This window comes from Thalassophryne amazonica, chromosome 8 (assembly GCF_902500255.1).
Source record: "Thalassophryne amazonica chromosome 8, fThaAma1.1, whole genome shotgun sequence".
NCBI lineage: Eukaryota > Metazoa > Chordata > Actinopteri > Batrachoidiformes > Batrachoididae > Thalassophryne > Thalassophryne amazonica.
The window spans coordinates 46,840,940-46,866,934 of NC_047110.1; the positions used below are offsets into that span (position 1 = coordinate 46,840,940).

General features: G+C 42.4%; 1 protein-coding gene across 1 annotated transcript in view; it reads right to left on the minus strand.

Annotated features, from left to right (window-relative positions):
- The window catches only part of LOC117514890 (contactin-1-like), a 56,596-nt gene continuing 30,601 nt past the window's right edge, over positions 1–25,995 (minus strand). Inside the window, exons 3-4 of the mRNA XM_034175464.1 lie at positions 25,097–25,141; positions 1–134 (exon numbers count right to left, since the gene is read on the minus strand). Of these exons, the coding sequence (XP_034031355.1) occupies positions 1–134; positions 25,097–25,141 (179 nt within the window). The remainder of the gene's footprint in view (positions 135–25,096; positions 25,142–25,995) is intronic.

The window sequence follows — 25,995 nt, forward strand, 5'->3', positions numbered from 1 at the left end:
TTACTTGTATATGGCAGGTGGTTTGGCTCTGGCACGGCAGTTCATAGTGATTTTGGCCTCAGGTGACTCCTCGGGATAGATGGTATCCACCGGCTGCTCCTCAAACACTGGCCCATAACCTGTGGCATCATCTGCTGACAGTAAACAAACAAGAGCGGGGTAAATAACAACACACTGGGTCAAACAAGGAAGATCCCCATGTTATTGCTCAGCCTGCATCTGGCAGTTATGAGTCAGCACGATCAAAAGCAAGACAGTTGGGTTCAGATGTAAAGGGTAAATACTCTGACTTCACTGTTAGACTGCCCTTGTAAGGACTTTATTAAACATTTTATTTCGGCATGAGATTCTCACACGCATACACACTACAACTGGAATGCTCATTATCTGCTTTCAGATAAACACCGGGCCTGACTGGAACTAATCTACTCCTGAAACCATTTCATCTCCTTTTCAGGTGCAGAGCAATAAGCTCCTGCTTTATTTCTAATAGCACAATCACACTAATTATGTGACACATTCATCTGTTGCAAATATGATATCGTCTCAAGCAAACACAAATGCTGGAATTGGAAATGCTAGATTTATTTAACATAATCCAAACGCCTGCCACGCAGTATATTCATGTCATTGTCAATTAATGTGCTCTTGCAGTTGCACAGGCAAATTCACACAGAAGAATCTCCCTGATGAAAGTGTTCATTCTGCTTTATGCACCATACACATGCGCACATAATTGGCCCCAATTAGTTGTTAAAGCAGACAGTACAATGCCAGGCTATGAATAGGCAATGAGACAAAATGTTCCCAAAAGCTGATTATTCTCTTAGATCAAATGTCTGTATGTGACTGCAGGAATACAAATGTGAAGTGTCCTGGTGAGCGTGCATGTGTGTCACGCCCATGCTTCTGTGACTTCTGAGAACGGAGCTGGCATGTCAGAGGGAGAAGCACGTGCCTTCACATGAAACAAACTGCAACTATCAATCCTAAATCAGTGTGCCCTGGCATTAGGATTCACTATCACAGTGTGCACAGGAGCCACTACCCCCCGCCTTTGGAATACAGACTGATATATTCATTCATTCATCAGAGCATTAGTTCGGGAACGACCATTATGAAGGTAGTGGTCTGCATTGATTAGTTTATTATGTTCGCCAAGAACGTAATAAAATCATTGGCTTTTATATATTTACGAGGTCTATTAGAAAAGTATCCGACCTTATTATTTTTTTCAAAAACTATATGGATTTGAATCATGTGTGATTACATCAGACATGCTTGAACCCTCGTGGGCATGCGAGAGTTTTTTCACGCCTGTCGGTTACGTCATTCGCCTGTGGGCAGTCTTTGAGTGAGGAGTCGCCCACCCTCTCGTCGATTTTTTCATTGTTTAGGAATGGCTCAGAGACTGCTGCTTTGTTTGATCAAAATTTTTTCAAAACTGTAAGGCACAACTGAGTGGACACCAGTCGATAAATTCAGCTGGTTTTCGGTAAAAATTTTAACGGCTGATGAGAGATTTTGGTCTGGTAGTGTCGCCGTACGGACGGCCCACGGTGCCTGACGGCGATCTGCGCTTCGAGGCGGCAGCGTCTCACCGTTTCAAGTTGAAAACTTCCACATTTCAGGATCTGTTGACCCAGTAAGTCGTCAGAGAACAGAGAACTTTCAGAAGACGTCGGCATGAGGGGTTTATTCGGACATTCCATTGTTAACGGACATTTTGTAATGAAAGAACGTGCGGGCAGAGTCGCATGTCGGGCCGGACCCGACCGCGGGGGGTCGCGACAGGAAAAACACCTCCGTGTTGGAAACCTTAACGGGCAAGTTGGAACATGCCCAAGCTGTTAAACAATTTATCAGTTACTCACTTGTTGAAAGCCATCAAAAGCCGCCTGAATTTTACAAATGGTTTTCAACACGGAGGTGTTTTTCCTGTAGCGGCGCACACAGATTTGCCGAGTCGTCACGGAAACGACTCAGCGAATTTGCGCGCACGTCTTTCATTAAAAAATGTCCATTAACAGTGGAATGTCCGCATAAACTCCTCATGCCGGCCTCTCTGAATCTTCTCTGTTTTCTGACGACGTCCTGGGTCAACAGAGCCTTAAATTAGGATGATTTCAGCTCGAAACAGCCAGACAACATCGCCTGGGAGCGCTGCATGACGTCCCGCTCCGTGGGAAGTCCTTACACCGACAGAAACACCCCATAATCTCTCATCAGCCGTTAAACTTTTCACCGAAAACCATCTTAATTTCTCGAATAGTGTCCACTCGGATACTCCTCACAGGTCCAGAAAAAATTTGATAAAGCAACGCGCGCCGTCTCGAGCAGCGTGTGAAACAAAGGAATTCAGCCGAGAGGGCGGGACCACATCTCACTCAAGGCCTGCCCACAGGGAAATGACGTCACCGACACGCGTGAAAAAACTCACGCATGTGCACGAGGGTTCAAGCATGATTGGTGTAATCGCACGTCATTCAAATCCATATAGTTAAAAAAAAATAAAAGGGTCGGTTTATTATTTAATAGACCTCGTATTTGTCTGTCCGTCTGGTAGCAGGATTACATCAAAACTACTGCACAGATTTTGATGAAAGTTTCACCACACATAGATATTAGGGCATGGAAGACCATGAAATTTTGGAGGTGATCCAGATCTGGATTCTGGATCAAGATTTCACTTTATATACAACCCCTGGCAAAAATTATGGAATCACCGGCCTCGGAGGATGTTCATTCAGTTGTTTAATTTTGTAGAAAAAAGCAGATCACAGACATGACACAAAACTAAAGTCATTTCAAATGGCAACTTTCTGGCTTTAAGAAACACTATAAGAAATCAGGAAAAAATAACTGTGGCAGTCAGTAACGGTTACTTTTTTAGACCAAGCAGAGGAAAAAAAAAATGGAATCACTCAATTCTGAGTAAAAAATTATGGAATCATGAAAAACAAAAGAACGCTCCAACACATCACTAGTATTTGTTGCACCACCTCTGGCTTTTATAACAGCTTGCAGTCTCTGAGGCATGGACTTAATGAGTGACAAACAGTACTCTTCATCAATCTGGCTCCAACTTTCTCTGATTGCTGTTGCCAGATCAGCTTTGCAGGTTGGAGCCTTGTCATGGACCATTTTCTTCAACTTCCACCAAAGATTTTCAATTGGATTAAGATCCGGACTATTTGCAGGCCATGACATTGACCCTATGTGTCTTTTTCAAGGAGTGTTTTCACAGTTTTTGCTCTATGGCAAGATGCATTATCATCTTGAAAAATGATTTCATCATCCCCAAACATCCTTTCAATTGATGGGATAAGAAAAGTGTCCAAAATATCAACGTAAACTTGTGCATTTATTGATGATGTAATGACAGCCATCTCCCCAGTGCCTTTACCTGACATGCAGCCCCATATCATCAATGACTGTGGAAATTTACATGTTTTCTTCAGGCAGTCATCTTTATAAATCTCATTGGAACGGCACCAAACAAAAGTTCCAGCATCATCACCTTGCTCAATGTAGATTTGAGATTCATCACTGAATATGACTTTCATCCAGTATCCACAGTCCATGATTGCTTTTCCTTAGCCCATTGTAACCTTGTTTTTTCTGTTTAGGTGTTAATGATGGCTTTCGTTTAGCTTTTCTGTATGTAAATCCCATTTCCTTTAGGCGATTTCTTACAGTTCGGTCACAGACGTTGACTCCAGTTTCCTCCCATTCGTTCCTCATTTGTTTTGTTGTGCATTTTCAATTTTTGAGACATATTGCTTTAAGTTTTCTGTCTTGATGCTTTGATGTCTTCCTTGGTCTACCAGTATGTTTGCCTTTAACAACCTTCCCATGTTGTTTGTATTTGGTCCAGAGTTTAGACACAGCTGACTGTGAACAACCAACATCTTTTGCAACATTGCGTGATGATTTACCCTCTTTTAAGAGTTTGATAATCCTCTCCTTTGTTTCAATTGACATCTCTCGTGTTGGAGCCATGATTCATGTCAGTCCACTTGGTGCAACAGCTCTCCAAGGTGTGATCACTCCTTTTTAGATGCAGACTAACGAGCATATCTGATTTGATGCAGGTGTTAGTTTTGGGGATGAAAATTTACAGGGTGATTCCATAATTTATTCCTCAGAATTGAGTGAGTCCATATTTTTTTCCCTCTGCTTGGTCTAAAAAAGTAACCGTTACTGACTGCCACAATTTTTTTTCCTGATTTCTTTTAGTGTTTCTTAAAGCCAGAAAGTTGCCATTTGAAATGACTTTAGTTTTGTGTCATGTCTGTGATTTGCTTTTTTTCTACAAAATTAAACAACTGAATGAACATCCTCCGAGGCCGGTGATTCCATAATTTTTGCCAGGGGTTTTAGGCTTTGCAGGATTACGTCAAACTACTTCATGGATTCTCACCAAATGTGCACCACACACAGATATTAGGGCATGGAAGACTCCACTGAATTTTGGAGGTGATCTGGATTGGCGGACATCAGAAATCTTGGATTGCTCTTGTTCTCCATGTGAAGCAAGCAATGCTGCCCCTAGAGTAGGCTGCTTGATTCAGGGTGCTGCTGAGTCATCTGACAACCAATATGCTGAACTGCCTACATGCAGGATTGGGACTGCGGCTTCCAGTGTCATCTTCCACCTGCCGCTTTCACCCCTTTCCCATCACTACAGGGCTTGAATGGGCCTTAGACGTGGATGTATACTTTGAGCCTATTCACTGAAGTTTTAGGTGAAGCCCAGTGTGCGCTGAACTGGCAGCAACCCTTTACACTCGGGGTTCATCTGACATGGCCTAGCAAGCTGAGACAGTAACAGCGAGGTTCTTGGGTTATAGGTGTTATATCAGAATGTCCTCCTCCTAGGCTGGCTGCTAAACAGGGCTAATGAGCCCAGCCTGCCCATATGGTTATTCCACCATCACACCACAGTAATGACTCTGTGAAAATGGGAGTGCCATGACAAGGTGTTATAGTAATTAAAATAAAAGCTCAGTCAGTGGGATTAAATATTAACAGTCAAATCAAAGATCAGTAAGGAAGATTAAAAGTCAAGAGTCAAGATCAAAACTCAGTAATCAGGATTAAAGATGAGCATTCAAGATGCAACTTTTCCAGCATACAACACTTCCACTACAACAATCCATACTGGCTCCAAACTGTTAAACAGTAATGACCTTCAAGCCAACCTGAAGGAAAAGTGCTATGTAAATGGAACCCATTTACCATTTCATTAATATGCATACTTTCTCAAACAGTTCAACAGGCTGATTTGGTTCAGATTCAGGAATTCTGGGTATGACTGTCGCTTTCACCAAAAGCTAAAGAAGAGACCGACTGAACCACAAACCCACAGCAACCAAAAAGATTAAAGGGAGTATTATGGCCCAGTCACACGGCACTTAACGAAGGGTGACGAAGCCCTGACGATATAAGAAACCTGGACTTTCATTGACTTTCGTTGGCATCATTTAACCTTTGCGTAGCTTCGTTCCTGCAGCTGGAGCTTCGTCAGGATTTTTAAACTGCTGAAAAATTTGAACGAAAGGCAACGAAAACCTCAATTCGTCTGTGTTTCGTTTTGCTGTCGTTCTTGATTTTTTTTAATCATTTGTTTAGTTTTTGTCACGTTATTGTTTAATTTAACTTCGTTGGAGCAGCTTGCTTGGATTTTTTTTTTTATTATCTGGGTGGGGAGTCAGGTTCAATGGGCTCAGGCACCTTATATAGGAAAGAGTTCATTTGTTGTGTATATACAATTAATTATTTTGCCACAAGCAACTGCTGAATTTGAAACAACAAAAAAGTTGTGTATTTCCGATGGTACCTGAACACGGCGGTAGCAAGACCAGCAGCTCCTGCGTGCGCTTATTATTTTTTTATTAAATATAACAATATGAGTGTAGGAATGACAATCCAGCACTTATGTACATGTGGCAACAGGTAGATAATTAAAAAAATTATATAAAGAGCTGTTCTGGAAGGCAGAATTCACGTTGTGGATTAGCTGCAGCTGGTGGAATAACCGCACATGTGAGTCAATGCACGTTCACATGCACTGATCAATTTACTGCTCTGATATATTCAATCTTTACACTTATATTTATTCCCTGTTTTGACAGTTTTCTGTTATAAATCAATATATATGGCTTAGTAACGTAATTCAGTGATACAGCAGTGTCCACGGCACACCAGAGTTTTTTTTTTAATTGGAGCAAGCGCCCCGCAGACAGTGAGGGTTCTGATGATGAAAGAGATGATCCCTTTTTTGTTCTGGGCGAGGAACCAGAGCAGGTGGTCCATAGACGTGCGCACAGATCTCCACAGCTTCTGTTTGTAGTTTCTCCAGGACTCAGGTGCTATGAGCTCCGTCCCAGTGCTGAGTCCTGGAACTCAGAGATGCAGACACACACTGCTCCAGCTGTGGTTTCCGGCGCGTTTCACTTAAAGCGTCCACCGTCGAGATTGTTAGCTTCGGTTTTTTAAAGTTCCTCTTTCGGCCCTTTTGCGCTCTTGCTTCGCAGGCTATTCGGTGATAAAGCTCTTTCGTCCACCTTTTCTCAATGAATTGTGACTTATTTTACTTTTTCCCTTCGTTCAGGAATCGTCGTGTGCCGTGTGACTGGGCCATAAGACGTTTTGGCATCTTCTTTAGCCACTGGAGGTGATGTTCCTTCACAATACAAGTGATACTCCTCATTTGAGTCTCCAGAAGTAACCATTCATTTGACACAAAGTCAGCAATATTTTTTCCCCATTTAAGCTTTATCACACCTTAAGGGAGACATTTTAAAGACAGAGATAAGACCCCGATCTTGATGATGATGACAAGGGGCGGTAAATCATCTATATATTAAAAGCGGCGTGTGTGTGATTTTATTTAGTAAGTTCAATGTAAGTACATAATATAATTGTAAACACATTAAAAATACATGGATGACACAAGAAAGTGAAAACACTTATTTCCACTGTGGTCCATTTAAAAATCAAATGATAAAACAGAAGTAAAAATAATAATATGAGTGAAGCATAGCGTCCCTCTGTGTTTCTCAGTTGCCCTCAAGAGTATCGGAACACTTGGAATTTCACACATTTTAATTTGTTTATTCCATTTCAAAAACATTTTTTTTCTAAAATTATCTTCCTTAACTCAAACTGAAAGCAAATCTCTACAACTTCAATGAACTTAAATTAATTAAAAATATGAAATCCAGCTTCTTGATGAAGTGGTGTAGAGGAGGATTTTCTTAAAAAGAAGACCCGATAGTTCAGCTACAATTTGACAGAAAGTACATTTGAGATGAAAGCCTAGATTTGATGTTTTGGTGAAAGAAACTTTTGTATTTCTTCATAATTGATGTAAATAAAGTCCAAGACATATTCAGTGACTTGGAAATGTTCATGTTCCCATCCCTTGACTTGTCTAAAGAAAACTAATTATTATTTACAGGTTTTATCAAGTTTTAGAGATTTGCTTTCAGTTTGAGTTTGAGGAAGATCATTTTAGAAATTTTAATTCTTTTTTTTTTCTGTATTTCTTGTATTTAAACTGACATAAACAAATTAAAATGTGTGAAATTCCAAGTGTTCCAATACTTTTGGAGGTCACAGTATCCTACCCTTATGATGAGTGCAAATGAGTGTGGTATTATTACTGTTTTGTTTAAGAATGTTTAATTTTCACTGTTGCTGCACTTTGTGTCAAATCATAGTCATATTGTTTATCATATTGATATGAAAATTTAGTAAGGTATATCTTCTATTATCCATCCATCCATCCATCCATCCATTTTCCTCCACTTATCCTAGGTCGGGTCGCGGGGGCAGCAGCTCAAACAAAGCCGCCTAGACCTCCCAATCCACACATACCTCCCCCAGCTCTTCCGGGGGAACCCCGAGGCGTTCCCAAGCCAGCTGAGAGACGTAGTCCCTCCAGCGTGATCTGGGTCTTCCCCGGGGCCTCCTCCCGATGGGACGTGCCCGGAACACCTCTCCAGCGAGGCGTCCAGGGGGCATCTGGAAAAGATGCCTGAGCCACCTCAGCTGGCTCCTTTCGATGTGGAGGAACAGCGGCTCAACTCTGAGCTCCTCCCAAGTGACAGAGCTCCTGACCCTATCTCTAAGGGAGCACCCATAATTGGTGTGAAAAAGGCGGTTTATGTGTGGCAACCAACGACTTTGGCACAGTCATCAGTCGAGAGGCATCAGTCCAGTTTGGATGTAAGATGTGAACTCATCTCGGCCGCTTGTACTCGAGGAAACTCATCTTGAACGTTGTACTCGCGATCTTGTTCTTTCGATCATGAGCCAAATCTCATGACCATAGGTGAGGGTCGGAACGTAGATGGATCGGTAAATCGAGAGCTTTGCCCCCCTGCTCAGCTCTCTCTTCACCACGACGGTCCGATACAGCGACTGCATCACAGCAGACGCTGCACCGATCCGTCTATCTATCTCACGCTCCATCCGTCCCTCACTCGTAAACAAGACCCCGAGATACTTAAACTCCTCCACCTGAGGCAAGGACACCCCACCGACCTGAAGAGGGCAAGGCACCTTCTTCTGGTCGAGAACCATGGCCTCGGATTTGGAGGTGCTGATCTTCATCCCGGACGCTTCACACTCGGCTGCAAACCGCCCCAGTGCACCCTGAAGGTCCTGGTTTGACGAAGCCAACAGGACCACATCATCCGCAAACAGCAGAGATGAGATTATGTGGTTCCCAAACCGGACTCCCTCTACACCCTGGCTGCGCCTAGAAATTCTGTCCATAAAGGTAATGAACAGAAACCAGTGACAAAGGGCAGCCCTGGCGGAGGCCAACATGCACTGGAAACAGGTGTGACTTACTACCGGCAATGCGAAACAAGCTCCTGCTTGCGGTCGCACAGGGACCGGATAGCCTTAGCAAAGGACCCCGGACCCCGTACTCCCGGAGCACCCCCCACAGGGTGCCTCGAGGGACACGGTCAAATGCCTTCTCCAGATCCACAAAGCACATGTGGACTAGTTGGGCGAACTCCCATGAACCCTCGAGCACCCGATGGAGGGTGTAGAGCTGGTCCAGTGTGCTGCGACCAGGACAAAAACCACACTGCTCCTCCTGAATCCAAGGCTGACTATCGGTTGAATTCTCCTGTCCAGCACCATGGAATAGACCTTACCAGGGAGGCTAAGGAGTGTGATCCCCCTGTAGTTGGAACACACCCTCTGGTCCCCCTTCTTAAGCAGAGGGACCACCACCCGGTCTGCCAATTCAGGGGTACTGTCCATGACCGCCACGCGATGTTGCAGAGACGTGTCAACCAGGACAGTCCCCACACATCCAGAGACTTAAGGTACTCAGGACGGATTTCGTCCACCCCAGGAGCCTTGCCACCAAGGAGCTTTCTGACCACCTCTGTGACTTTGGCCTGGGTGATGGACGAGTCCACCTCTGAGTCCCCAATCTCTGCTTCCTCTTCGGAAGACGTGACGATGGGATTGAGAAGATCCTCAAAGTATTCCTTCCACCACCCAACAACATCCCCAGTCAGGGTCAACAGCTCCCCACCCACACTATAGACAGCGTTGGCAGAGAGCTGCTTCCGCCTCCTAAGGCGTCGGACAGTTTGCCAGAATCTCTTCGAGGCCGACCGATAATCCTCCTCCATGGCCTCTCCAAACTCCTCCCAGACCCGAGTTTTTGCCCCTGCAACCGCACAGGCTGCAGCACGCCTGGCCTGCCGGTACCTGTCAGCTGCCTCCGGGGTCCCACCTACCAACAAAGACAAGTAGGACTCTTCTTCAGCTTGACGGCATCCCTTACTTCCGGCGTCCACCACTGGGTTCGGGGACTGCTGCCGCGACAGGCACCAGAGACCTTGCGACCACAGCTACAGGCGGCTACATCGACAATGGAGGTGGAGAACATGTTCCACTCGGACTCCATGTCTCCAACCTCCCCCGGAATCTGGGAGAAGCTCTCCCGGAGGTAGGAGTTAAAGACCTCGCTGACAGAGGGTTCCGCCAGTCGTTCCCAGCAGACCCTCACGATACGTTTGGGCCTGCCAGGTCTGACCGGCTTCCTCCCCTCCCAGCGGATCCAACTCACCACCAGGTGGTGATCGGTCGACAGCTCAGCCCCTCTCTTTACCCGAGTGTCCGAGACACGTGGCCGAAGTTCAGATGATAAGACTACAAAGTCAATCATCGACCTCTGGATCAGGGTGTCCTGGTGCCACATGCACTTATGGACACCCCTGTGCTTGAACATGGTGTTCATGATGGATAAACTGTGACTAACACAGAAGTCCAACAACTGAACACCACTCGGGTTCAGATCCGGGAGGCCGTGCTTCCCAATCACGCCCTTCCAGGTCTCACTGTCACTGCCCATGTGGGTGTTGAAGTCCCCCAGGAGAACAATGGAGTCCCCGGTCGGAGCACTATCTAGTACCCCTCCCAGAGACTCCAAGAAGGTTGGGTACTCTGCACTGCTGCTTGGCCCATAGGTCGAGACAACAGTGAGAGACCTGTCCCCAACCCGAAGGCGTAGGGACACAACCCTCTCATTCACTGGGGTGAACTCCAACACATGGCGACTAAGCTGGGGAGCAATAAGCAATGCTACCCCAGCTCGCTGCCTCTCCCCGTGAGCAACGCCAGAAAAGTGGAGCATCCAGCCCCTCTCCAGGAGTTGGGTACCAGAGCCCAAGCTGTGCGTGGAGGTGAGCCCGACTATATCTCGTCGGTACCTCTCAACCTCCCACACAAGCTCAGGCTCCTTCCCCCGCAGCGAGGTGACATTCCACGTCCCAACAGCCAGAGGCTGTGAGCGTGGACCGGCCCCCGGGCCACCCGCCCTCAAGTGCCACCCAGTCCTCTCTGCACCCGATCCCCATGGCCCCCTCTGCAGGTGGTGAACCCACAGGAGGGCGGGCCCACATCGCTCTTTCAAGCTGAGTCCTGCCGGGCCCCGTGGGCTAAGGCCCCGACCACCAGGCGCTCGCGCTCTTCTATTATACATTCTAAATCTAAGGTGGAACTCTACTTGTGTTTACTAAGGTACACCTAAATATCTTTAATTAGTAGAGCCACTTAGGTGCCTGGTCTTGAGAACCAGGGATGGTAGGTTGAAAAGCTTTTTATCCCATGGGAACTCTCCGTACCCACATAAGCGGCTCAAGAATATGGACAGCATGTTTATAAGTGATATTTACATGACAATTTATATGACAATATTGAGATATGACAATTTGGCCATATCCTACAGCCCTACTGTCATTTAGCTGAAAACTTTGAATATTAATTTACATCTTCATTAAAAAATGCTTAAAGTGGCAGGGGGGTTAAGAATGCTGTAATGAGAGGGGTCAGCTGAAAAGCAAAAAAAAAAAGAAAAATTCTTAAAAAGGTGGAGAGTATGGGGGCAGAGCACCTCCGGAAGCTGAAAGGCAAAATAAGGAAAATGCTTAAAAAGGCAGGGGGGTCTTGGGGAAGCTAAAAGGTTTTAGTCATGCTCATGCTCCCACTAACCATTTTACTGAAAAAAGTCTAAAGGACCTAAAGGACATGGTTAGATGGGGAGGGGCTTTTCCAAGTATGTGAGAGGCAAATAAAGAAAAATGCTTAAAAACATGGAGGGTCTGGGGGGGCAGAGACCCCCCAGAAGCTGAAAGGTTTTTGTTTTTTGGTCCTCTGAAGCATTTACTCAAAATAAACTCTGAAGAACCTAAATGACATGGTGAGATGCTGACAAGCTTCGCTCGTTCATGTCCACGACATATGCATATTAATAATAATAATATTGTGAATATGATAACAAGGACCTAAACAATTTCTACATACATTAAGACAGTAAATTTAGATTAAAAAATTACATAATTAACAGGAAATAAAGGTTGAGTTCTTCTCAAAACTGTTGAGGTCTAATGCTGCGTTCACACCAGGCGCGACCAGACGCCACAAATTTGCAGGGGGTCTGTGGCGACGGATGCTGTGTCACTCTGCTTTTGCTGCGTCATCAAATAGGAGGAGCTTCCATTCCACTCACTGCCTCCGGTTGTCAGTCAAGTTAACATGACGGACTTTGATCACACGGAGCGAGTTGTTGTGGAAACTGACAAACGTCATGAGACGTTCCCAATTCGGGGAGTATCATTATTTGCTGCAGGAGCTGCGACTGGATGACGGCCGCTTTCAGCGGTCCTTCCGCCTCTGCAGGACCCAGTTTGAGGACCTCCTGTCCTGTTCACGCGCGCACATGTAAACAATAAACAAAAAGAAAGAACTCCGCTCCCCTCCTGCGGGGCTGCTGCCCGCTCCAAAAACTCTGTCATAATTGTGTTTAGAAACCAGTCACCATTTGTTTTATTATACATCTGTGTAGTTAATAAGTAAAATAATCTCCATGGACAATTCACTTGCGCGCACATGTAAATAAGAAGAGAAAGAACTCCGCTTCCCTGCTGTGGGGCTGCTGCTCACTCCAAAAACTCTGTCATAATTGTGAAATAAGGACAAAAGAGACATAAGTCCTGCTCACAGGTTGCTACCAGAGACGGACTGTCACATCTTCAGTCAAACTCCAGACATCTCCACGTCACTACATATTCAGTCCCTGATTGGTCATCGCGGTGCGACAAGGCGAAAAAGTTTAGATTTTTCAACTTGGGGAGGAGGGCAACGCGACGTGACGCGACACAATATCGTGCACAAATGCGCCAATCGCTCAAATCGCTTTACTTGCGTCGCTTCATTCGCGTCCATTGCATCGCGCTACGTGACTTGGCACCAAAACTCGTCGTTCCATAGGGATTACATGGCAACCTGTCGCTGCTGTCGCTTGCATCGCGCCTCGGTGTAACGCAGGCATAAGGTTCTAAAAACATTCGGGAATCACACACTATTCCAACTCATTCTAGAAACTTTGGACACTTTACTACGACCATGAAAAATGTCAGCTACCTATTTTATAAACACTACCAAATCTGGGCCTATGGATCCCCACAGACAACACACTAGTTAGTGTTTATTTTGTTTTCACTTGGGTTTCTGATGTGTATACAAGCAGAGTGTTCACACACTGTAAACCCGTCTATGTAAGGTGTATCAGAAAACAACAGAAAACCTCCTCAACTCAACTTTCGACTCCTTTGTTGTTGATCTATGGTGCATTCATTTCTGCGCCCACATGATAACAATGCACCAGCATTGCAGCTTGCTTACCAACTAGCACTGACAGCTGTCTAGCACTGATTGTAAGATAGGGCCTTAAAGAAAACATTGTGAGGCAGATCTACATTGCCACCAATATTACACAAACTCCTCCCTGAATCGAGGACCACTTCACAAAATGTTGGTGAATCCATCCTCTACTCTCTGGGATACCCTGACAAAGAAACAATAGGTGACCACATCCCCTCCAGCATCCTCTATTAGTTGGCAGAGTTGGTCTGGAGTAAAAAAAAAAAGAAGAAAATGCCTCCAATAACCTGGCGTCTCAATACATACTGCATATGACAGCGTTTGCTGCTCCATCAACTACCAAACCAGAATGTTGCAATTAAGTTTGTTCACAGACAGAATCCACATCTATTTGCATTCTCGCAGACACTCAAGCACATGACTCTGATGCAAAAAGTCAAGCCTCAGAGAAAATTAAAAGATACTATAAATGGCGCATTGTGAAGCTGATGGAAGGCGTACTAAATGAGTTACTGTGTTCTCAGAACAATCCTGGAAGACAAAAGCCCCAGAAGGAACAGAAAGAAAAAGCCTCACAAAGATGAGAAAAAAGAAAGCGAGTAACCCTGTTCTATCACTGCACTTATGTTGCTGTGGGTGAGGGTCAGGGAGGTGCTGTACATGTAAATATGAAATATAAATGTGGAATGAGCTGCAGGAAGGGGGTTAGAGAGGTGCTGGTGCAGTAACTCAGAGAGATGAGTGCTGGTGCCATTTCCATGTGCTGCCTGTAATGTGGGCTGTGACAGATGGCAGAGTGGTGTGTTAATGCACAGGAGTCACACACACAGGCCTTTCTTTTGGCTCACTTTATATCGCTCTCTGACCGTGTAAGTTACACAGTATGTCACTCTCACTTTCCATTTTTTTTTTACTCATTACTAGTCCTGTGCTGCCTGAAAAAATGTATATTAACAAATGAAATTAAGTTGACCAGACCAATATCTTTGGTTTATATTGTCTGCAATCAAACAGAAGTCAAAAAACCATAATCGTAATGCCCCAACTTTTTCTGATTTGGGGTTGTGCAATTTTTGACATAAATGTTACTTTTCTTTTTCACTCTGCCACTTGCCCTCTGGCTCTTTTCTTTCTACTTTTTCATTGCATTTAATCATTAAACAACACAAGCGTGTAGTTTTGCTGCTGACTTCTTAATTAATCTGTTGGCTTTATTAGTGTGTGTGTGTTGGATGTTTGTGCTTTACCCAATTCAGTGCACCATGTGTCTATGACAGACTGCAGGCCTCCTAAAGACATGTCATTCAGCACAACAGAATCAGACACAATTTAGTATTTAATATACTGATTAATCTGAATGCCACAGATGATGCACAGTGCAGAAACGTGCAGAGGCACTGACATGAATATGATCACATGATTTCAGAGATTAGAGTTGTCTAACCAAAAATGGCTTGCTCATGGCCTGGATAAGGTCTACACTTTGCTTGTGTATAGTACTTTAAGGTGACTTGTGTTATGATGTGGGGCTTTATAAGTAAACTAATGTGTTGCCCGTGGGAATCCATGGGCTCTAGATTGGGTAGTGTTTATAAAATAGGTAGCTGACATTTTTCAAGGGTGGTAAAAAATTATGCAAAGTTTGTATAATGATTTGGAATGGTGTGTGAGTCCAGAATGTAATTATCAATGTCCAGTATTCACCGTTGTTAATGAATGCCTGTAAATTCTTAAATAATATTAGTCCTATCAATGTTCAATTGATAGTACGAAAATACATAAGCATACCAAACGGCAAATGTTAACGCTCCCGTTTGTCCATGTTCCAAGGTGTATACACACACACACACACACACACACACACACACCCAGAGCCCACTTGGCTTTTAATATATAGATCATTTACCGCCCCCTGCTGGAATGGAATGCAAGTCCAGAATGTAATTATGAACAACCATTCGTCACTGTTAACTTTTATCTGTAGTTTCTCCAAAAATATTAGTCCTATCAGTGTTTCATTTTGGCGGCGTTCATCCTTGACACAAAATACATAAGCATAGCAAATGGCAAATGTCAGTAAACGAGAACACCAACCACAAAGTGTTGGTGGAAACTGCAGATCCTTGTGACATCATAAGACAAGACATTCAATAACTATAAAGAAACTGATAAAAGAAATTTTCATCATTACATATAACACCTTGGTCCTAGGATAGTCGGGGCAGCAGGACTGAGAGTCTCTTCGACTCTTACTGACGTCAGTCTACTTATTTTTCTCTCCTAATCTGTGGATCTCTTAACATCTCAATTTCCCAGCTGCATAAGCCCTTTATCTGTTTCTGCTTTTGGCACCTTCAAATGTAGATGCACTCAGCTACACTGTTTCTCAAGCAAGTAATCATTTACACAATAGTCAATGGACATACATAATACACACAAAGAAGAAAGCTGAGACAGAACCTTCCACTGAGGCTCACACACAAGACATTTGAGTTTGGCTGTTTTCATGGAGACATTGTACATTGCTGATGGCTCATGGACAAAACAGCGTTGACCAGAGGTCAAATGTTTCCATCAGGTATGACTGAAGTGATCTTTCTATAGACAGGCTTCATTATCAAATAGAGATGAACTAAAACATAGATAATTCTCACTTACTCTAATCAAGGGGCATGGGGGTGTGTGAGGTACACCCCTGGACAGGATGCCAGTCTTATGCAGGGCCACATGTAGACAGACAACCTACAGTCATTTGAAACTGTTCAATTCTCCTAACCTGCGTGTCTTTGAAAGCGCGAGGAAGACGGAAAAAACTGTGAACACAGGGAGAACATGCAAGCTTCACACAGAAAGGACCAGGTGGGAAGCGATCCCAGGACCTTCTTGTTCTGAGGCATCAGTGTTAACCACTACGCCACCATGCAGCCTTGTGTGTAAACAAAACAGCTCCAGCAGTTTTTATCCGGCTTTGGTCGAAGTTGGTGGAATGACTAAAGGACAGCCAATGACAAAGTGATTTGATTTAGAGAAAAAATATTAAAAACTAAGATCATGGGCCAAGGACAAATTTTGGCCTAATGCTGAAATGGAGATATTTCAAATAAATATTTTGAGAAACAGAGCAATGAAAAGTGAGTCATATATCCATGATAATGTATGAGGTGGTGTAATACAATCTTTTCAAAATGGGCACTTTGTGTTTGAAGACCAATCTGAATGTGGACTGTTTCATTCTGGTGTGCAGATAGATAAACAAATAAGGTGAGTTATTTATGTAGCTTTAATGTTTCAATCATCAGTTTGGTGATAGAATAGCAACTTAGTTCATGCCTGGAGAGCTATTAAACACCACCACCATTCACAAGGTCCCTACAGTTTTATGATGGTTTTATCATGCTTTACCACCCGCTCGTTGTGTATGATCAACAAATTAAAACATCCATACAGAAACATTATTACTAAAATGATATGATTTGCAGCAGCCAGATGCAGGCCAAAAACATTCGCAGAGCTCTGGTTCTGTCTGTTTCAACAATTGCTTTTAGCATTTAACTTGAAACTCAAAGCAATACAGATGTGTGCAGAGAGGACTCCAGCACCCGCAGCAGCATAACAGATGGATAACATCTCCAAAAATGTGTTAACTTCTTTCGTTCATGCTGGCTCGTGCATTTCTTCACAGCCCCCAGAAAATAATTACAAATTTCCACATAATCAGATTTGGAGTGGGTTTTCCCTCGCTGTAGTGATTTTAGCTCATCAGACAAGCATTCATTCATTTTTCCTGACCAACCTTTTGTGTAGAACCAGACAAGCAGTTGTGAATGGGCTGTGAGGTAATCACTTTTGAGCTCTATTGGGTGAAGATACACCAATGGTGACCACTAAACACTATCATGAAGTCATATATCACCTATTGGTCACATAACGTTGGACATTGGGTGACATAAGACCTTGGCCCTGGGACAAATGCAATTTTGAGGTACTCCAACCTACTCTCAGCTAGCTCAGAATGGGTAAAGAGGTGGAGCGTGCACAACACTGGCATGAATTGGGCGGAACAAATGCCTCAAGCATCCATCCAGCGAACTGCAAGATTGGCCACTTCCGTGTTTGCCTCATTTATCAGGACCCGAGGTTGGGGCTTGGTTGAAGATACACCAATGGTAACTACAAAACACTATCATGAAGTCATATATCACCAATTGGTCACATGGCGTTGGACCTTGGGTGACATTGAAAGGTCAAACTCAATCGCTTTGTAAGTAAGATGTATTCAACATGTTGGAAAGGTTCTGTGTGAGTCAAAGTGGTTACATTTTGGACAGAACTGGTCAAATGTCTGCTGTGATATTCATGTATCTGGGCATTTACGTCTGAAAAATACGTATGAAAAAATGCTTTCCAGGACACGAGGCAGTTCTGGAGTGTGATGGATGTGGCAACACGCAACATCAACACACGTTCGCAGACTTGACTTGACTTAATGAAATGTCAAGACCACACAGAAACATATATTATGGTATCAATGAATCCTTAAGGATTAATGTTCATGGAATTTGTCTCAAACATGTACCACGTGGGTTTTGCACTCCTTGAGTGCCAATTTGAGTTATTAGATAATGTAATCTGTTTTAATTTTAGGTGGATTAGAAAATGTTCTTGCATTGATAATCTATAAAGCAAACAGAAATATGACATTTCTGTGAAATAAATATAACTACTCTTTTGAATTTTATCAAGTTTCTATTTAAGTTCCATACCTTGTAAAGCAAATCTGTACAATAGACCTTGTAAATGCTGAAAATCCCAAAAGAAATAAACCCTCACATTAATTTGATTTCACACAAACCTGTGTGTTTTGCTTTGTCTGCATGAATAAAAGAGTGTCCAAGTGGGACAGATAACGTATTTATCCCAGAGGCACCAACTCAACAGCACAGAAATAATTTACTATAAGTCCCAGAGCTGCAGCATGGCAAACCAAATTCTCACTGATATAATAAGTGTTCTTAGTGCCACAAGTTAAATAAATCACATTCTGTTTGACAATGAATGCAATTATTTTGTAGAGATATGATCTGAAATTAGTCAGACTCAAGCAATGCATGTTCTGTGCAGACATATGGTCTTAAAATGTGATTATGCGATTGCTTCACAAAACAGTTTATTCAAACCTAATCTATTCCAGGGTGATTCTGAAGCCAGAAGTTTCCTCAGGCTGTAATGAGAGAATATGTCTGTAATGTGACAATGTCAGTCTGTCAGGAAATACTGCATCACTGCATAAACCCATAGACTGTATACACACGAGAGAAACCCTCCTAGACATCACCCATTAAGTTTTCTAAAGAATTGGTTTGAAGCTCAAATGGGACGGTTCCAATGCCACCATCCTGCCAGTGCTCTGAATAGCCGTGACTCCCGATCAACCAATAACTAACTGGGTAGAGAGGTGAAACATGGGCAAAACTGGTATGACTTTGGTGGGATGAATAAACCCTGACCACGCAGCCACTGCTAGCGGGTGGCCGACTGGATCTGCTAGCACACACTAGCTGTCACTTAAACTGACAATCTTCCTAATTATTCATAATTTTATGGTTTAAAATAGCTTAAACCGATGAGTTATACAAAAATGAGCAAGCCACAGTAGCCATTAGTCCAGCAACACAGTACACACAGGACCAGTATAAACCAACCCTTGTAGCAAGAGTATGAAAGACGTCCTACAAAGTTGTTATGTTATGCCTGAAATTTAATCACTGGAACTGAAATTAATCCATGCAGATTACAAATCTATTTAACACTAACCTTCGACAAAATAACTTTTGACAAATAAGCAATGGGTACAGTCAGTGGATTCTGGGAAGAACATGTGTCAGCTCTACGATAGACTGGCAGTGTGTCCAGGGTATACTCTGCCTCTTGCCCAATGACTGCTGGGACAGGCCTCCAGCTCCCTGTAATCTAATAATTGGAATAAGCAGGTTTAGAAGATGGATGGATGGATGGATGGATGGATGGATGGATGGATGGATGGATGGATGGATGGATGGTGCAAACAGCAGAATACAACTTGTTCCACAACTGCAAAAACAAAACAAAAAACAAAACAAAAACCAACAACAACTAACAACTTTGCTCCAATTAGTAACAAGAAAAGAGTATGACTTTTCATTCAAAGCAGATTAGGAGAAATAAGTGATTCATAAATCCATTTGCAAACATGCCATCATGCAATTCAGACCAAGGGACACCTTATTTACTGAAGTGCTCAAAAATATGTCAAATCTGTTTGTAAAGACTGAGTTTCAATTTGTGGCTAACGTAATGTAACCAGAGCTTGTAGTACCATCAAGACCACTCTGTGTCCTGCAATCAAACTATAATACTTGCGTTTTACCCTCAGGGGTCCATGGACTCGCTGGCACGCCCACATTTTTTTTAAGTCTCTGTATCCAATAAGATTAAATAAGATATCACTTTATTAATTTATACAGTACCAATCACAACATAAGTCACCCCAAGGCGCTTCACAACAATATTGTCTAACCCTTACCCACACCCTAAGCAAACACATTGGCAACAGTGGCAAGGAAAAAACCCTCCTTTTTCTTTCTTTTTTTCACAGGAAGACACCTCAAGCAGACCAGACTCAGTAACGGTGACCATCTGCTTTGACCATACTACTAATAATAAAATAAATAAAACTAGGTACAACATAGAAGTGACACGCACACGCAGAGACAAATGTTGCAGCTAAGCCACCATGCACATATACATATAAAGTCCAGTGATCTTACAGGTGATGGCTCAAAAAAGGATGATAGCAATAATGATGGATTGTAACAACAGTGCTTCTTTCCATGCTTTCTGGTCCACATCATTTATTTGTGATTGATCTCTGCTCCCCTCCACAGCATGTCTTTTCCTGGTTCTCTCCCTCAGCCCCAACCAGTCCCAGCAGAAGACTGCCCCTCCCTGAGCCTGGTTCTGCTGGAGGTTTCTTCCTGTTAAAGGGAGTTTTCCTTCCCACTGTCGCCAAGTGCTTGCTCACAGGGGGTCGTTTTGACCGTTGGGGTTTTTACGTAATTATTGTATGGCCTTGCCTTACACATATAAAGCGCCTTGGGCAACTGTTTGTTTTGATTTGGCGCTATATAAATAAAATTGATTGATTGACTGATTGATTTTTAGCATGCACGAGCACCATGAGCACCAGTAATATGCACGCCTGGCTATATAGAACAACTCTAAATCAACTAGCACTTAATTTAACTGACTGCTGTAGATTTCATTTATGGTACTTCAGCTGACCACACAGCCTGTCCACAAAGAAAACAAGTCTATCGGTGTTCACTGTACAAATCAATATGGGAGTAGTGCCCTCCTAAAGTATTGGGCCCCTTGGTATGTCACACATTTGAATTTGTTTATGCCATTTCAAATACAAAAAGCAAATCAGGCTTCTTAATATAAAAATTTCTAAAATGACCGTCCTTAAACATAAACTCAAAGCAAATCTCTACAACTTGGAAAACATTAATAAAAATCTAAAAGTCAAGATGATGGGTTGCATAAGTAATGGGCCCATTTGGTATAATAGCTGTAAATGTTTTCGTTGGGACCACTAAAGCACGAGGGTGGGACCCGAGGATGCAGGTAGCAGACACAAGAGGTTAGGTGCAAAAAAAGTCCAATTGTTAATACTTAAACGGTGGCAGTGAAGAATACAAATATTACTCAAAAATTGAAAAATAGTACAACAGTCTATCATAAAGGTGACTCAAAACTCCCAAGTGAGAAAGACCAAACACACTACCACTGACAAAAGACAATTGTTCAAAAACCGACAGGGTGGTAAAACACGTACTAAATGGTGAACCACTGGTGAAACAGGATGAAATGCAGGACATAGGAATGCACAGGACTAAATGTACGGGAAATACACAGGGTGTTGTGATGGCAGTTCTACGTGAACCCATGAATGCAGGCAGTAACCAGGACAAGATGTTGAGTGAAAAAACACAAGTGATTTTTTCTTCCCAGACAATAGTGAAAACACTGTCCAAAACAAACTGTGAAAGTCCACGACCAAAAATACAAACAAAAACTTCCAAACTAACTGGAGATTAATGGGAGCGAGCAGGTGGCAGAACATATGGAAGTAACTCACACAAAAGAAAATATTAACTCACTAAGAAACAATTAAAACACGGGGGTAACACAATGCCATAAAGGCAAACCAGTACTCACAGCAAGGCAAAAACAAGAGAATAAAACCCGCAAAGGCAGGGGAACAAGTGACGAAACAAGTGAATGTCCCGCATAACTCAGGATACAACATGCAAACATGCACTATGTACAATTTCTCCATTCACAGACAGAGAAGCTTATAACTTCTTCTGGGTGTGTTGGTGGCTTTCCTCACTCATCTCCATCTTGCACAGTCACTTAGAATTGTCTACTCCATACAGATTTACCACAGAGTACCGTACTATTTGCATTTCTTCATAATTTATGTAAATAAAGAAGATATATTCAAGCTATATTCAGTGACATGGAAATGGTCATGTATCCATCCCTGAATTGTCTGAAGAAAACTGGCAATAAAAATTATTATTTGCAGGTATCATACCAAGGCATTCCATTACGTATGCAATCCATCATCTTGGCTTTCACATTTTTAAATAATTTATATCAAGTTGTAGAGATTTGCTTTGAGTTTAGGAAGATCTTTTTAGAATTTTTTATACTGAGAAACCTGATTTACTTTTTGTCTTTGAAATGGCATAAACAAATTATAATGTGTGAAATACCAAGGGGCTGAATACTTTTAGAGGGCACTGTATTTTAGGTGAGTCACTTTCCCCACTGCTCCATTACAATGACTTTGTGGGTTCCCCCAACTGCCAAATCCACCTTTAACCCCTGCTGTTAACCAATATGAGGGAGTCTCTAGTGTGTCACAGCTTGAAAGCTTATATCACAATGTTCTGACCTTTGAGGAGTGTCACATCAACTCTGCCTCCTCCCATGACTTCCTCTTTGTCTGAGTTTTACAGTTTCACATTATAAAGGCAGCACAGTGTTGTCTCCCATCGATCAATGTTGAATGACCTTAAAGTGGGAAGAACAGAATCATGTCCAGGTGGTCAAATCCTCTGGACACGAAGGCATTTATTTTCACAGCAGATGCAAAATGGATTGTGCAGAGGGCGCAAGCCCGTGTCGGATGTTTCACAGTGCACTTTGCTATATAAGTGGCAGGAAATACCCCACACAAAGCTTAGACAATGGTGCTGTGGTTTTGAGGCTCAAACAAAAGTGAAAGGCTACTGGATCATTCTCAGATTCAACCTGTCAGAGTGCACAGCAAACACCAAAGCTGCCTGAGGTGAAGCAGTAATGTAGCAAAGTGAGGGCATTTTTAAATGTGTTATTTAATGTCTGTTTTCAGTTCACTTTAACTGTGTATTTTTATGCCGATGAATTGTGAATGCCGTCATCCTCTCCTGTCACTGAATGCAAAAGAGAGAGAGAGAGAGAACATGAGTCATATTAATATTACACTGCTGCAGGTGAGAATGATTTGTGCAAGCACACTGTACGTGTTGTGAAATCGCTTTGTACAACTCTATACCTGACCACAACCCTTTTTAAACTAACATGCCCACAAGAGTGCAAGTGGGTATTATTATTTTGGGTGTAAAAACGACAAATGCAACGATATGTGCTCTGTGCTTTGTACTTTTTAAGCCGGGTAATGCGATAGGGCCCCAAAAAGTGCACAGAGGCCCTAATATTTTATATTCAGGTAATGCTTCAAAGACAAGAAAAACCAATGGATGGACAAAAACAGTGGCGCTCATCCCTGATTCAATCAGCAATCCTCCCTGCGTACAGCACCACTACTTGTTTCCAAGCAAACATACCAGCAGCACTCGTTTTTTCAATTACCCCTGGCTGACAGTCTGCCTTTATTTCATTCTTTGCCCACAAAATAAGACAAGTGTAATGACTGCATCCTCTATATTAGAACAGCATGAAAAAAAAGGTAAGGTCCAGCAAAGCACTTTTATCATAACATCACCACTGCAGAAGTGGCTATAGATTTGAACAAAAGCTCATACTGATCAGTAAAGTATTTCTGATTGATAGGTGTGACTTCATGATGAACTACTGTACCTGACAATATGTAGGCTCTCAAAGCTCACTGCATTTATTGTTGACAAGAAGTATTCATCATTCAAAATACAAAGTTATGTCACAGGGTCCAGAGCACTCAAGGTCTGCATCAGCTTTCTGATGTATTTAATTAATTAATTAATTATTAAATTATTGACGGCATAATTAAAATTAATAATTCATGAAAGAGCAAGAGAACATATTCTGGGTGCTCCAGCTTCCTCCCACCAATGAAATGAGTTGGTGTCTCTAAACTGACCATAGGTGTGAGCACCAGCGTGTTTGTCTGTCTTTGTGTGGCCCTGCAATTAACTGCTATCCTGTCCAGGATGTACCCCGCCTCTGCGAAATGAACGCTGCGGATAGGCTAAAGCTCCCCTGTCACCTTTAATTGGAATAAGCAGTTATGAAAAATGATTTAATGACTGAATTAAAAAAATAATAATTTCTTGGTTTGACTGCTAAAACATCAAAACCAACAAAATATTAAAGTTATACATAAAATTTATCTTAGTGAATGAACTGGTAAATGATATAATTAGTTCATTATTTAACAATAACATTTAGCTATTAATTGTCATCCTTCTGATGACCTAATTGAATGATGGTGCTACTGTATATTAAAAATAAGAAATCAGAATCTTTCTTCGCCATGATGGTTCTTTTGATGTAGGTGTCAACATTAAATTAACATATTAAAAGAAATAGTATACTATATAAAAACATAAACCAGACTATGCAACTAAAAGGATGTGCATCATAACCAGTTCTAAGTGTATAGTTGTACTGACAATAACAGAAGAAAGTGGGAAAGGTTGTCATACAGAAGAATTGTAGCATGCGATAGACAATAGATATATCCATTATAATGCATGCAATTGTGTGCACGTGCTGACAGAAAAATGATTGTTGAGGAGAATGATGGCCTGAGAAAAGAAGCTGTGAAGGTGGAGGCTGGTCCAAGTCTTTAGGGCTCTTACTCATGGGCTCAGAGTGTCAGCCATGACACTCTCTGCCCTCTTCACTGTCCTGGATGAGTAAATGTCTTCGAAGGTAGTGAAAGCTAACACTCCACCATTCAAAGCAGGTTGTGCTTGGTGTGCAAGATGCAGAGCCAAACCAGATGGAGATGCAAAATGTGATGATCGATTCTGCTGTGGGAGTGCAGAACTAGACCAGCAGTGCCTGAGGTACCCCAAATTTCTTGAATTGCTGCAGAAAACACAAACACTGCTGTGCTTTTTCATAACTGCAGTGTTGTGTCTCTCCCACTTCCTGCTGAATGATAATGCCCAGGAATTTATCACCCTGCTCATTGTAGAGCTGTGTATTTCCAGTGGAGACAGTGAGGCGGGTTATTTTTTGTTTTTATGTTTTAATGGCTTGCCTCACTTGTCCCCTTCTTGGATGTCTTATGTGGTATGATCCAGCATACCAGTGCCTCAATACTGAGGACATAGCAGCTGAAAAAGACTAAGGGGATGACAGTGTTTCAGTTAACTGTGACACATAGATGGCTACTTTTATGAGGTAGGGATGCACTGCATGTTTGGGAGTGCATGCTGAATGTACAGTGGTACAGCAAAATTATTACCTGTTTTTTTTATAACTATTTCATCACATCTCCTTAAATCCTGCTAGTTTAATAACAGCAAAACCTTTAAAGCATGCAAAATTGTGTAAGAATTATGATGGGTCCTACCTCTATAGAAGTCAGGTGCCTCCCCATACAAGTACACTGATGCATCTGTAACAGTTAAAAGAAACAATCTCAGCACTTTAAACAGGTCTTCTGAAAGTGTGGAGGTCTTTCTTTCACTTCTCTCAGTAAAAATCGACCAAAAGGCACCGTATTATCTAAAACGGTTATTCTCGGACTTTGGAAAAGCTTAAGTATGTACTCCTTACAATACACTGAGTAGCTAGCTAGCAATTAATCAAAGAATATTTTATCAATTAGTTGTTGGGTCCATAAAATTAAAAAAAATGGTGAAAAATCTCAATGAATGTTCTCCAGAGTCCATGGTGACACCTTCAAATGTCTTGTTTTGTCCACAGCCCAAATACATTCAGTTTACTGCCAGATAGGAGTAAAGCTACGAGTAAAACAAAACAGAAAATATTCACATTTAAGAAGCTGAAATCAAAGCATGTGGATTCAAAAAAAGAGACTCAAACTGATTGGTTGATTCTCAAAATATTTGTTGACTAATTTGATAGACAGAAAGATAGATAGAACCAGGAAATGCTTAGATCTTGTAACTCACAATTTAAAAAGGCATATACTGAGGAAAACACTATCAAATTTGGTGATACTTTCTGTAATACACCAGGTTAATCCAAAAAGCAAACAGGTTTGCCTGTGTAATATCCCACAGACTGCCTGTTGTGAAAGTGTAGTGACACAGACCCACAACAGGGGGCGCAAATGAACGGACAATAGAAGTCAAATTTGAACACTTTACTGTTGTGAATGCCACAACTACACACAGCAGATTATAGAATGTATACAAAGTCAATCAAACAAAGTGTCGTGTGGGCAGGCTCGACGATAGGAGACATCCGTCTGGAGAAGAACCGGAACCACACGATTTCCTCCGC